This window comes from Danio aesculapii, chromosome 3, assembly GCF_903798145.1.
Source record: "Danio aesculapii chromosome 3, fDanAes4.1, whole genome shotgun sequence".
In the NCBI taxonomy this organism is placed as follows: Eukaryota; Metazoa; Chordata; class Actinopteri; order Cypriniformes; family Danionidae; genus Danio; species Danio aesculapii.
In genome coordinates this window covers 4130008-4144116 of record NC_079437.1, presented here as the reverse complement: position 1 = coordinate 4144116, position 14109 = coordinate 4130008, and the positions used below count along the sequence as shown (strand labels likewise).

Genomic DNA, 14109 nt, shown 5'->3' with positions numbered 1-14109 from the left:
GATCTAAAAGGGTCAGTTCAAGAGAGTTATTAATCACTATTTGTGTGTTATTTTGAGCTGAAACTTCACACACACACACACTCTAGGGACATCAGAGGCTTATTTTACATCTTGTAAAAGAGGCATGATAGGTCTCCTTTAAACATAAATAACCAAAAAAGCTGCACGTGCTTATAAGCTGTTAATTTCAATGCTTTTCAACAACATCCTCTCTCGTTTTAAAATGGACGCTGTTAATAATTGATGCGTTCATTTTAACCAGTCGCCATTAGGAAAGCAGACCAAGGATAACTTGTGCTTAAAAATGCAGAGGTCACGCATTAAACACTACATGCGTGCCTGAAAAATGACTACTACTAAGTATTAGGGATGCTCCGGTCAAGATTTTTGCAGCCGATACTGAGTACTGATTCCTTGTCATGGTGATCGGCCGATACCGAATACCAATTCTGATGCTTCAAGCTTTATGTAGCTTTGCCATTGCGTAAAGCACACTTCCCTCTAAGTATGATACTTAAGTGGAGATCTCGTCCTACCTAAGATAATAAACTAAGGATGCTGCATATAATCCAATACATTATTATTACTGCGTATAATCTTAAACATGCCTCTTATAACCATTTAATATGGACAGAATCCGCTTTACAGATAATAACAGATAATATGCAGGAGACTCGCAGAGCTTCCAGGAGAGATCATACAGTTGGACATAAGACTCCCCGGAAACATGTGTAAAGCGCTTTGAGTGTCCAAAAAAGCGCTATATAAATGTAAGGAATTATTATTGTTATTGATATTAGGATAGGGCTGATTGCTCCGCTCGCGTCACACCAGCTCAAAGCACTGGATATACATTGGTTGCAACAAAAAGATCATCACTCGCGCCAATGAACTGTATAAACAGTGGTCGCACCACATCTGTATATATTTTAACTGCTTTAACGTATGCGCAACGATCGCATCATTTACCTCCTCACATGTTGTAGTGCTGATATCTGTATAACCCAGGGGCGCACATGCATCTTCCTCTGCTTGTAAACTCATAAACAAACAACAGCGATCGGTTCATGACATCGGCCAGATTGGCGAGTAGCGATTGAGTTATTAAATGTGATTATCGACCGATACCGATCTCCGGCCGATCAATCGGAGGATCTCTATTAAAGCCTGGTTTATACTTCTGCGTCGAGTGATCGGCGTGACCCACGGCGCATGCAACACACGTAGCTGTGCAGAGAGAGAGAGAGTTTTAATTGTATTGCCATTTCAGCTTCTATGGCTATGTCATGGCAAAAAAATAGATCAAGTTTACCACGTTTTATAAATACCAATTATCTCTAATTATAAAAATATTCTAACAATTAAAAGTAATCAACAGCAATAAATAATATACAAGATAAAATACATACATAATAATGATAATATATCAGATAAAAAAATCTGAAACAGTTTTTAAGGTTTCTTTTAGATAAAAATTGTACAATTTTAGACGGATTCACATTTAAAAATATTTCATTTAAAGTCTCTCCAGATCAAAATTGTTGTCTGATAACATTAAAAATGGGGCACTCCACAAGAATATGTTTAACAGTGTGCTTTCTGTTGCAATCTAGACATTTTGAGGGTTCTTCTCCTTTGAGTAAATGTTGCGTAGCTGTGCATTTATTCTTCTGCGCGCTGTTTCTGTTGCTCTGCAATAACACTTCTGAAACGCTAGCTGGCAGTAGGTGTTTATGTTCCTCTGTGTCTAGTTTCTTCGCTGGTGTTTTGTTTTTTCTGAACGCTACCTTAACGTACAAGTGGTTCAAACTCGCTCATTTTGAGGCAGGAACCGGCAGATGTGCAAGAACTTTAACCATGAGGTAAACACAAAACAAAACTTTCCATCTGGAGCTCCTTCATGGGACTCCACACTTGTAAACAATCGCTCCATCGGGGCTCGCGTGGCTCTCGGTCCCGCCCACACTTATTAGCGCTACCAATCCGACCAATCACAGAGCTTGCGCTACGTATCGTTGCGACGTGTAGTTAAATTTTTTGAGAGGTGCGCGTCTATGGAATAAAATCGCTGTCATAAATATTTCGTGCGTAAATAAAATTACGTACGTAAATACGAAGCGTACTCGTAATTTTACGAGGGTACAATTCCAAAATCTGCGATTAGAACAGACACAGATACGACATTTTCTTTGTCTGTTTGTATATGACTGATAATTTTACGATGGGTGTACTTTACACACACGAATTACAGTTTCACCACGGACACGAAGTCCTGATTACGAGTACGAATCAAACAGTGACACTTCACTGTCAAAATTACGTCACCGCTGTTACAGGCATTAATAAACAAGCGAGAGTCATCGATCACAACGTCGCGCCTGCTGGACACTCGAGCTCCACACACACTGTCTCAGGCAAGATTTCTGTTATTCCCTCTTTGAGAAATGTCCGTCATGAGCTGTAATTAAGGTTGAGACTTGAGGTCCAATTTCGCTGTGTTTCTTGGACATTTTACAGAATCAAAATTAAGAACGGGCCGAGGATAGAGAGCTAGCATAATGTAAGTTAACATTACAGACAGCGAGCGCAGAGTTTCTCAGTGAATCACTGAACGGTGTTTAACTATAACCTGACATGTGTTGATTTATGACAGTGATTTTATTCCATACGCGTCAGCGACGCCGTAGCATACGCATACGCTTGACGCAGAAGTATAAATCAGCCTTGGGTATTCTTTGTTTAATTTCCTTATTTGGTAAATCCTGGAAACATGTTGTGTTTTGCGATACTGAAAAGAAGTTTCTCCAAAAACTGGAAAGAAAATTAAATTTATAAGAATCTATTTGGATTTGTAGTGGCAGTCAAGAATAAATGGGAAAAAAATCATTATATTGATGATTTTTTGAGCAATTTAAATGAATAAACCAAAATATGAACATTCATTCATTAATTTTCTTTTCGGCTTAGTCCCTTTCTTTATTAATCTGGGATCGCCACAGCGGAATGAACCGCCAACTTATCCAGCACATGTTTTACGCAGAGGATGCCCTTCCAGCTGCAACCCAGTACTATGAAATATCCACACACACTCATTCACACACGTACACTACGGGTAATTTAGCTTACTTAATCCACCACATGTCTTTGGACTGTGGGGGAAACCGGAGCACCCGAAGGAAACCCACGCGAACAAAGGGAGAACATGCAAACTCCACATAGAAATGCCAACTGACCCAGCCGAGGCTCGAACCAGCGACCTTCTTGCTGTGAGGCGACAGCACTACCTACTGCGCCACTGCATTGCCCAAAATATGAACAATATATCAATAAAATATTTAATGTTGTTGCATTTTATTGTTGTTCTTGAGATAAGACTAATTTCTTGATACTGTGTGTGTGTGTGTGTGTGTGTGTGTGTGTGTGTGTGTGTGTGTGTGATCTCACCTGTCTCTCGCAGTAGGCCTTCATGAGTTTGCTGAGCGGTGTGTGTCTCTTGATTTTAAACTGGACCACCGAGCCGTCCTGTCCCGCCACCTTCAGGTTGATGTGGTCGTTGTTTTCCGTCTTTACACCCTCCTGAGAAAACAACGGCAGAGATGATAAATAAACAACATCCAATATCCAAAAACACTTTCAAATCAGAGCTGCACAACACTGGAAAAATCTCATATTTTATTTTTCTGCAATATGTTTGGCACGGTGGCTCAGTGGGTATGGCTTACGTGTCAGTTTCAGTTAGGGATGGCTGACGTGAAACTGACGTTTCCACACCGTATCGAGATCCCGAAGCGCAAGTGTTTCGAAACACTGCACCGAAGCATGATCCGAAACACCCAGGTCACGTGAGTAAAGTGTTTCGAAACACCTGATCACGTGACTAAAGTGTTTCGAAACACCCAGGTCACGTGACTAAAGTGTTTCAAAACACCTAGGTCACGTGACTAAAGTGTTTCGAAACACCTGGTCACATGATTAAAGTGTTTCGAAACACCCAGGTCACGTGACTAGTGTTTCGAAACACCAGGTCACGTGACTAAAGTGTTTTGAAACACCCAGGTCACGTGACTAAAGTGTTTCGAAACACCTGGTCACGTGATTAAAGTGTTTCGAAACACCCAGGTCACGTGACTAAAGTGTTTCAAAACACCTGGTCACGTGACTAAAGTGTTTCGAAACACCCAGGTCACATGACTAAAGTGTTTCAAAACACCTGGTCACGTGACTAAAGTGTTTCGAAACACCTGGTCACGTGATTAAAGTGTTTCGAAACACCCAGGTCACGAGACTAAAGTGTTTCGAAACACCTGGTCACGTGACTAAAGTGTTTCGAAACACCTGGTCACGTGACTAAAGTGTTTCAAAACACCCAGGTCACGTGACTAAAGTGTTTCAAAACACCTGGTCACGTGATTAAAGTGTTTCGAAACACCCAGGTCACGAGACTAAAGTGTTTCGAAACACCTGGTCACGTGACTAAAGTGTTTCGAAACACCAGATCATGTGACTAAAGCAATTTAAAGCATCGATCAGTTCAGAAGCGATTCGAGACCTGGCGAATCTGCGTTTGACAAACAGGGTCTGAAAATTCTACTGTCTCATATAGCCTCGCGAAACGTGCGTGTGCATGATGCTTCAAATAACTTTTGGGTTCGAATCCCGACTTGTACAAGTACTCAAAATTCCTGATTTTATGTATTTTAATCATGTTACTGTTTTAAAGTGTCGTCTAAATATAATACAGCGGATACTCTATCAATTTAGCATCATTTTTGTAACACTGTAAAACAATAATGAATATTTTACAGTACTGTGATGGTTGGGTTAAGTTTTGGGTAGACGTTAATAAACTAGAATGGGGAATTTAATGACTAATATAAATAATTCTTGTTAACTTCTGGCCACAACCGTCTCTGATCTAGCAGCAACCCTGTTTTATGACCAAAACAAGACATTTATTCACAAAGTGTTTATTCGGATGTCAAACCAATGTTGAAACGAAACAATACAAGAATAAAGCATCTCAAACTGATATTAAAGCATTTAAAAGTAGCTATATCAGCCTGGATTCGAACCCAGTATCCCCACACGGTAATCAGGAAGCCTAGCCGCTCCACTAAATCGCTATCAGATCTTATCTTACAAAGTGGGGTTTAATACATCAATTTGCTCAAGTGTTCTTTGCTGAAGCTATTTCAGTGCAATATATAAAAAATGACCACTAGGTGTCACCGTAGGGTGGGGTTTCAAAACGTTTCGAAGCTTCGACACATTTGCTCCGACTGTTTCAGTGTTTCATGAAGCCTCGCTTTGCCCACCAATAGTCCAAATATTTAAACAAATACTTAAAATCTAGTAAAAATATTTTGTTTTCGCTTTTTTTAAAAGTATAAGGTCAAAATTAAATTACTTTCCATTAAAACAAGCAAAATAGTCTAACTTCTACTTTAAAAAATTAGTTTTTTGGACTGCGGTGTGACTATTGTGAATGAGTGCATTGCGATTTCGATGCTGGAACAATCTATAATGCAGCCCTATTTCATATTCTTGACAATTCCTTGTTTGTCCGTGGCCAATTAGCATATGTGTACTGTTTGCTGTATGTTGATAAAAATAGGCCGTGTATTTACGTCACATGACAGTAATGTGGATGGGGAAGGCTGGAGTATAACTTGTGAGTCTTATCTTAAAGGAATAACTCACACAAAAATGTAAAATCCTATCATTTTCCACTTTTAACTTGTTTCAAACCTTTACGAGTTTCTTTCTTGTGTTGTGTAGAAGATAATTTGAAGAATGCTGAAAACCTGCAACCATTGACTTCCATGGAATTTGTTTTTCCTACTATGGAAGGTAATGGTTACAGCTTTCGAAAATATCTTCTCTTGTGTTCAACAGAAGAAAGAAACTCGTGAGGGAAAGTAAATAGTGAGTAAGCTTTAATTTTGGTGTGAACTATCCCTTTAAATTTCATGATGCATATTAATGGTAACTCTGATCAATTTAACATAAAGGGAGATTCAATCCTGGTCCAGAATGCATTTCATTTAACTTATGTCTCTTAAAATTTATTTTTAATTAAAATAAATCACTGAAATATTTAAAAAATTTAGCAGTGTGTGCTGTGTTTCACGTGATGGATGCTCACATTGGAGTCCATTCAGCTCACTCATCAACTGAAATCTATTTCCCATCAGGATTTAGTGGGCAAATACTGAAAGCTCGCACAAACTGTGCTATATATCCAAAGTTTTACACCGTTTCACCTTATTTTATTCTTATTATTTGTATTTGAACGCATCTGTGAGTGTCACGCGCGGTGTGAGCTCGCCGCGCGCGTTCACACGTCTTCTTCCGGTGTTTCTGAAAGCGGCAGTTACAGTATTTATCCACTACGCGCGATATTTCACATTAAAAATCACTCCATCCGCGTATTTTCACGTTTTCACAGTCGCTTCCACAACTCGAACTGTGAATAAAAATAAATAATCCTTTCTTTTTTTTAATCGCCACTCACCTTGGGTTTCTCGTCGGCCATGGTTATTGTATTTGCGCTTCTCTACGCCGCCACACAAAGACTCCACGGGGACGCGCACGTCCGCGCGCCCGGTTAAAAACAGGCACGGCGTGCGCGGTCACGAGAGGCGCGCCCGTTGTCCGCGTTCAGTCGCGATTGGCCAAAGCAGGTCACGTGCCTTCGGGTGATGCGCAACGATGATGTCATGCGCGCCACCGGGGAGAAGAAGGAACATGCACGCGCACTCGTGCACTACATCTCGTCTAGTAAAAAAATGTGAGACCAAATATGAACAGAAATAACACAAAATATTAATATTATGCATCAAACATCTTATATGATCAAATACTCGACAGATATATTGGTATGAATGATGTTTAATAAGTATATTGTCACGATTTGTGAGGGAATGATTCAGGTCTCTTCCCTCTGGAGTGGGAAGGGAAGCCATTTTGTTCTTGATGAAATTCGGAGATAAGCAGATGCACCTCTAACATTATTTTAGAATTATTCAACACAAATGCCAGGAAAAGAGATTAACTACAACACATGAGTGAGATTATTTACTCTAACAAATCTGTGAATAAAACCTCTTATGAAAAACAAGATTTTAGCCCTTAAAATGGACAGTGAGTAAATATTAAGGCTATATACAGCTTAGTATTTCAGACACGTTACAATAATGAGATTTTATTATTATTTTATGAGCTTTTTTAGTGATATATCAGGAAATAAAATACTTAATTACACAATAGTTTAAATTGATGCAAATGTAATAATATATTTATTTTAATATAAAAATAAAAATTCTTTTAAAATAATATTCATAAATGTGGTTTTTGACTGTACAATAATATTAGATTTTTATTTATTCTTTTTGTTTTATTTTTATTATATTTAACATTACATACTATACTGGTAATTTTAACAGCTGAAATATAATAATTGTACTGGCCTCCAAGTGTCTGGAGAACAGCGCCATACACCATCTGAATATTAAAAATGATTTCATAAACTAATATTTAATTTTTACTCCGATTTTATGCGTAATATAAAATACACTTACTAAATGCTACTTATAAATTAGAATCAATTAGCGTTTCCTAATAATACACATACAGTTGCTGTTTTTAATTTTTATAGAATAATTTCATTCGCCACATAAGTAATCAAGAGTCGTTAGTATTTTGCTCAGGCATTCAGTGCGCTGTACTAACCGCGCAGACAGCAGGCATCAGGGGTCCTTCTTCAGACTCACGGCGCTCGATTCTGACTGCTGGAAGTGTTGAATATCTAATTAAAATAATATTTTTCACTAATATTCAGGAGGATTTACCATCTACGGGTTATGGAGGAGGTGGACGTGGAGCCCAGCACCACGGTAAATAAGCTGAGTTATGTAGAGTCATCTGTATATATGAGTATTAATGCACAGAGCAAGTTATATGTGCATTTAACGCATGTGGGACATTAATAATTACGTTTTCGGTGTTAAGTTGGTGTTTAAAGGTACATATTACACTACTTATGACATAATTATATAGAATAATATATTTATAAACCATCTATAAAGCATGCTGCTAGGAAGAATTTCAAATATACACATTATTACTGTACATTATGGCACTAAGTGTCGTATTTACCGTCTTTTTTCTGTTCGCATTTTATATAACAATTTAATTAATGTTGAATTTAATATATTTAAAATAATGTATAGATTAAAGCATATTCAGTGAGAATAAAGTGTTTACTGTAATGTTTCAACTGACTTTTCAATATAAGTAGTCTAAAAATTGCTGACACACTGTTTCTTCATCATGTATCGTGACTTATAATGTATTTGATGTAATTTATTGATATATATTTGAGTGTAAATCCACAATTTGCAGTTATTTAGACCTGTAAATAAGAGTAAATGATCATACTGTAGCTAATGTGAAGTGCTGAAATGTAATTAAAAAGCTTTTGAAAGATTTGACAATAAATTAGTGTTGTTGATCATTATACTATTAGTTATGATTATTACTTTCATTCTGAATATTATTTAATGTGCTTTTTATGTTTTGAATATTATTGTTTATATAAAATTTTTGACTTAAAAATACTATAAATGCATTATGAATAGTAATTTATCGGCTTCATAAGTAAATAAGTAGGTTACATTCATTCATTCATTCATTCATTTTGTTTTCAGCTTAGTCCCTTTGTTATTCTGGGGTCACCACAGCAGAATGAACCGCTAACTTATCCAGCATGTGTTTTACGCAGCGGATGCCCTTCTAGCTGCAACCCATCTCTGGGAAACATCCACACACACTCACTCACACTCATACACAACAGACAATTTAGCCTTCCCCATTCACCTGTACCGCATGTCTTTGGACTGTGAGGGAAACCCACGCGAACGCAGGGAGAACATGCAAACCCCACACAGAAACACCAACTGGCCCAGCCGAGGCTCAAACCTGCGATCTTCTTGCTGTGAGGCGACAGCACTACCTACTGCGCCACTGCGTCACCCTAGTAGGTGACATCAATATTAATAATAATATAGTAAATAGAACTATAAAGTATATTATATAAATAATAAATAGAAGTATAAAGGTTCGTTTTGTTTTTAATGAAAAAATCCTATGCCTCTGAAAATGGTCACATGAGCAATAAAATAATATTTTCGGGGTCAAACTGTGGTCTTTGGATGGAGATTTTGAGTGTGTGAGATATCAGGTGTGTTTCTTCTCACAGTTTGTTCCCGCTGCTGGAGTTCATCAGAAACACTTGGGCTTTGAATGGGGACCTGGAGATCTGCTAGTTTACGAGACTAACTACAAACTAAAAGGTATTCAGAGTCTGGAGGCACTGTGTGTGTGTGTGTGCGCGCGTGTGCCTGCGTTTTTGTGCGTGCGTGTGTGCGCGTGTGTGTGTGTGTGTGTGCGTGCGTGCGTGCGTGCGTGTGTGCGTGCGTGCGTGCGTGCGTGTGTGTCTCTCTCTCTGTGCATATATATGTGTTTGTATGTGTGTGTGTGTGTGTGTGTGTGTGTGTATGTATGTATATGTGTATGTGAGTGTGTGGGTATGTGTATCTGTGTGTGTGAGTAGTACTGTATCTAATTACATACAGTATATGTTTGTGTGTATGGGTATGTATGTGTTTACATACATATCTCTTTGTGTGTGTGTGTGCGTGTGCGTGTGCGTGTGTGTGTGCGCGTGTGTGTGCGCGTGTGTGTGCGTGCGCGCGCGCATGTATATGTGTGTAAATGTGTATGTGTTATTTATGCATGTATATGTATCTGAGATGCGTGTATTATGTATATGTATGCGTGTATATATATATATATATATAACACATACACACACACATATATATATATATATATAACACATACACACACACATATATATATATATATAACACATACACACACACATATATATATAACACATACACACACACATATATATATATATATATAACACATACACACACACATATATATATATATATATAACACATACACACACACATATATATATATATATATAACACATACACACACATATATATATATATATATAACACATACACACACACATATATATATATATATATATATATATATATATATATATATATATATATATATATATATATATATATATATATATATATATATATATATATGCATGCATGCATACATACATACATACATACATACATATAGGTATATGTATATATATGTATGTATGTACACATTCATACAATCACAAGCAATGTAGATACATACACACACACACACACACACATATATATATATATAACACACATGCATACATACATACATGTGTTTGTGTTAATGTATGCATTATTAGTGTGTGACAGAAACATGAAACCAAAAGCCGTCCTAGTCCTGAGGGGTGTTTTTGTGTTCAGGTTCGAGCTCTGCCGGCTCTCCGCTGGTGCACGTGGTGAGGAAAGATGAAGACATCTGCTCGCCCATCCTGTGCAAGCTCTTCAACGAGTCGCATCTCATCTTCATGGGGCTGCAGAAGATCAAAGAGGATGCGCCCAGCAAAAACAAGAAGACGCAGTGAGTCCTCACGCATGAGACACAGTGAGCAGGACAGGTTAAAGGTGCAGTGTGTGTGTCGGACTGATAGCCCAGTGGTTAGTGCACATGGCATATAGCGAAACAGTGTTCTGGGCATCCCAAGTTCAAATCATGCCCATTTGCTGTGACTACTGTCCTGGTAAATAAGGGTAAAATGCCAAAACGTTAACGCTTGTATGCTGTAGGGCAGTGTTTCCCAACCCTGTTCCTGAAGGCACACCTGAATCAACTGATCATAACATCAGAAGAGACGCCAACACCTGAAGTTAATGGGTCAGAAAAGGGAGACATCCAAAATATGTACTGTTGGTGTGCCTCCAGGAACAGGGTTGGGAAACACTGTTGTAGGGGATGTTTTCATCCACTCTTGGCTGATTTTGAGGCTTAATTTGGCCACAGCTTTCTCTGTGCTTCAGCAAATAGACTGATTTTGGTGACGAATCTTATTTTGACACATATTTTGGGAAAATTCTTTGACAATTTTTTAAGAACTCAACAATACACTCTTGGCAAATTGACTCCCCTTTCATTATGTTGGTGCTGTTTTTGCCCCCATTGACTTCCATTATAATCACATTTTTCATTGCAAAGCCATGACAGCATATACTCATGCGTTCTTGATTGTTGCTGGTTTTCCCTGTTTTGAAGTACAATTTGTTATTTTTACAGTTAATCATCTGTTGCAGTACAAAAAGCATAGTTTCTGGCTTTTAAGTAGAGTTATATAGAGTATAGTGTGTGTTTTTGTGAGAGAGCACTTACCTTGGTATATCTCAGAAAATTAAAATAAGCAGCTCAGCTCTCATAAATGGCTCGTTTCCACTGACTTGTACAGTAAGGTACAGTACAGGTCGGTATGGGTCACCTTTATCAGGCTTGCGTTTCCACTGCTAAAAGGGTACCAATGGTACTCTTGGTGGGTGTGGTGTAAAACAAAGCTGTGGTGTCTACAATAAAGCTGTACGGGTCGTTCCCATATCATATGAGAAGCACTTCTCACAAAACGGATGCTTCGTACACATAAATACTTGTGTAGAAATGTTCATTACTAACCTTTCTATGAACATGAGTTGACTATAACTGCAGATCAATGATAACAGCCTACTGTAACGTCTGTAATTATATTAAATAACTAAATAAATGAACATATATGAACACATACAGCCCCTTACAGTCTCCGATATGTTACCACTTACAGAAAAACTACACGCAGCAGACTCTCGCGTTTGTCAGTGTCTGACAGGATCAGGTTTCAAAAGCACGTCAATAATTAAGTGCACGTTATTATCATCAGCTCAAGAAGTTTGTTATTTCAGATATAAATGTGAGCGCAAGCAAGAAAGGAAACCGCTCTCGCTTCAGACTGGCTCGTACAAAACTAAGGGGCACAGGGTAAATCTGCTGGTATAGTAGTGGTATAGTACGGTTCGGTTCGGTATGCCTTTGGACAGTGGAAACGGCCATAAAAGAGTATCGAACTGTACCGTACCACTCAGTGGAAATGGGCCAAAACATAGTGGGCCCTATCATACGACAATAATATCAATATCAATAAGACGCAAGATGTGTTTGGCGCAATTTGTTAAATTTTATGTTATTTTTCTTAATAAAATCCCTAATTTTCATGTTTTGTGCCACGTTGTTCAAATAGCAAATGCATTTGCGCTTTGTTGACTCATGGGCGTGCTGGTCTAAAAAGGAGGTGTGTTAAGGCGCATTGTTGGCACGTTGCCAACAATGCTGCTCTAAAGTCCAGCGAAGAGCGTGTTAGTTATGCGCTTATGCGGGTTCAAATGCTAACACAATGCTTAATACACTCAGGATGTACAGCAATACACAAATATCTTTACAGATGAAAACAATAAAGGATTAAAATGTTACAAAAATATATTATTTTTCTACATAGATAGAAATAGCACTACCTCCATGCCTTCATCTCTGGGTTTTTTTCAGTTTATTGATGACAGTTTGCATTTGTATAATGTTGTTATTATTAGTAGTATTATTATTTAGATGCATATTTATATTTGTTTTAATAAAAACAAGTTTAGATTTGTTTACCTGTGGGGTTTTGGAGACGTCTGCATCACCATATGGGGCATAAGAACAGGACTGTGTGTTTGAAAATAACTCAGTTTTTTGACCACACTTCATTATTATGGTTTATTTATTCCTTTGCTGGAAATTAGAACTGAATTTAGAAATAATTTTGAATTAAATCTCTGCGCTTAACAAAGGAAATGAAATATGTCGCCTAATGGATGTCTTCAGTGGAGTGCGTACAACAATTCAATTCAATTCACCTTTATTTGTATAGCGCTTATACAATGTAGATTGTGTCAAAGCAGCTTCACATAAAAGGTCACAGTAAATAGGAACAGTGTAGTTCAGTTTGTAGTGTTTAAGTTCAGTTCAGTTACTGTTTCAACACTGTTTCAACACTGTTTCCTTACTCCACCAAAGTAAAGGAGTAAAGAGTAAAAATAAAGTAAAGGAAAAAGTCAAGAGGCTGAATGGAGGAGTCTCGTTCTTTATCCTCGTGCTGCAGATGCTCTGCTTAACTGTTTTCTCAATAGTGAAGCTTCAGTTTTCTCTTTTTACAAAGTCCGCCATGTAAATAGCAAATGCGCAATGGCGCGACACAGCTGACTCTTTAAGGGAATGAGAGAAGAGACTTTGATTGGTTTAATGCATGTTATGCTCAAAACACACCTATAATAACTCATTAAGAGAATAAGCACAACCCTGTTAGACCATGCGCCAGGCACAGAGCGTATTTTTCCATCCTTAAAATAGCAAAAGTGGATTCAGACACGCACTTAATGGTTTTGCGCCATGCGCTTTAGTGTCTAGATTCTGTGTCTCTGGTCTCTGTGTCTCTGTGTCTTCTAGTGTCTCTGTGTCTAGATTGTTAAAATAGAGCCCAGTGAGTGTATTTCTGCGCACACACACTATAATCTGCTCTTTTACTCTATATAAAAGCCAGAAACTCTTTTGTTGCCAACTGATGATCAACAGTAAAAACAACAAATTTGACCATTTCCCAACAGGGAAAACCAGCAACAATCAAGAATGCATGATTATATGCTGTCATGGCTTTGCAATAAAAAATGTCATTATAATAGAAATCAATGAGGCAACCCTCAACAGAACGAAAAGGTAATCAATTTGAACAATAAACAAGAGTGTTTAGGATTGTGTGTAGTGGTTCAACTAGGTATAGCAGTGCAAATTCAAAATACATACTGGAGGGTTTTCTCCAATGACGGCACACGCCGGTTGCCAGATTGATGACACAAACAGGAGCGAACATGCCTGAAGATTGAGTGCTCCACGGTATCAGATAACGTTTATAATATCTAGATTATTTACCACCTCATGTATTTTTATAACTCTGAATCTGCTTGTCATTTCGGAGGCTTCTGCTGTCCTTCAGAAGTTATTGTTTTAGCTGTTACCGCATGTATTGAGAAAATTAAATAA

At 37.9% G+C, this 14109-nt stretch overlaps 2 protein-coding genes across 2 annotated transcripts in view; one reads left to right on the top strand and one right to left on the bottom strand.

The window, feature by feature from the left end:
* sumo2b (small ubiquitin like modifier 2b) overlaps positions 1-6620 on the bottom strand; it is a 22400-nt gene extending 15780 nt beyond the window's left edge. The window contains exons 1-2 of the mRNA XM_056452934.1: positions 6515-6620; positions 3445-3576 (exon numbers count right to left, since the gene is read on the bottom strand). Coding sequence (XP_056308909.1) covers positions 3445-3576; positions 6515-6535 — 153 coding nt within the window. The 5' untranslated portion in view covers positions 6536-6620. The remainder of the gene's footprint in view (positions 1-3444; positions 3577-6514) is intronic.
* Positions 6621-7735: 1115 nt separating this feature from the next.
* The window catches only part of nup85 (nucleoporin 85), a 40892-nt gene continuing 34518 nt past the window's right edge, over positions 7736-14109 (top strand). The window contains 3 exon segments of the mRNA XM_056448635.1: positions 7736-7895; positions 9260-9353; positions 10449-10605. Of these exon segments, the coding sequence (XP_056304610.1) occupies positions 7863-7895; positions 9260-9353; positions 10449-10605 (284 nt within the window). The 5' untranslated portion in view covers positions 7736-7862.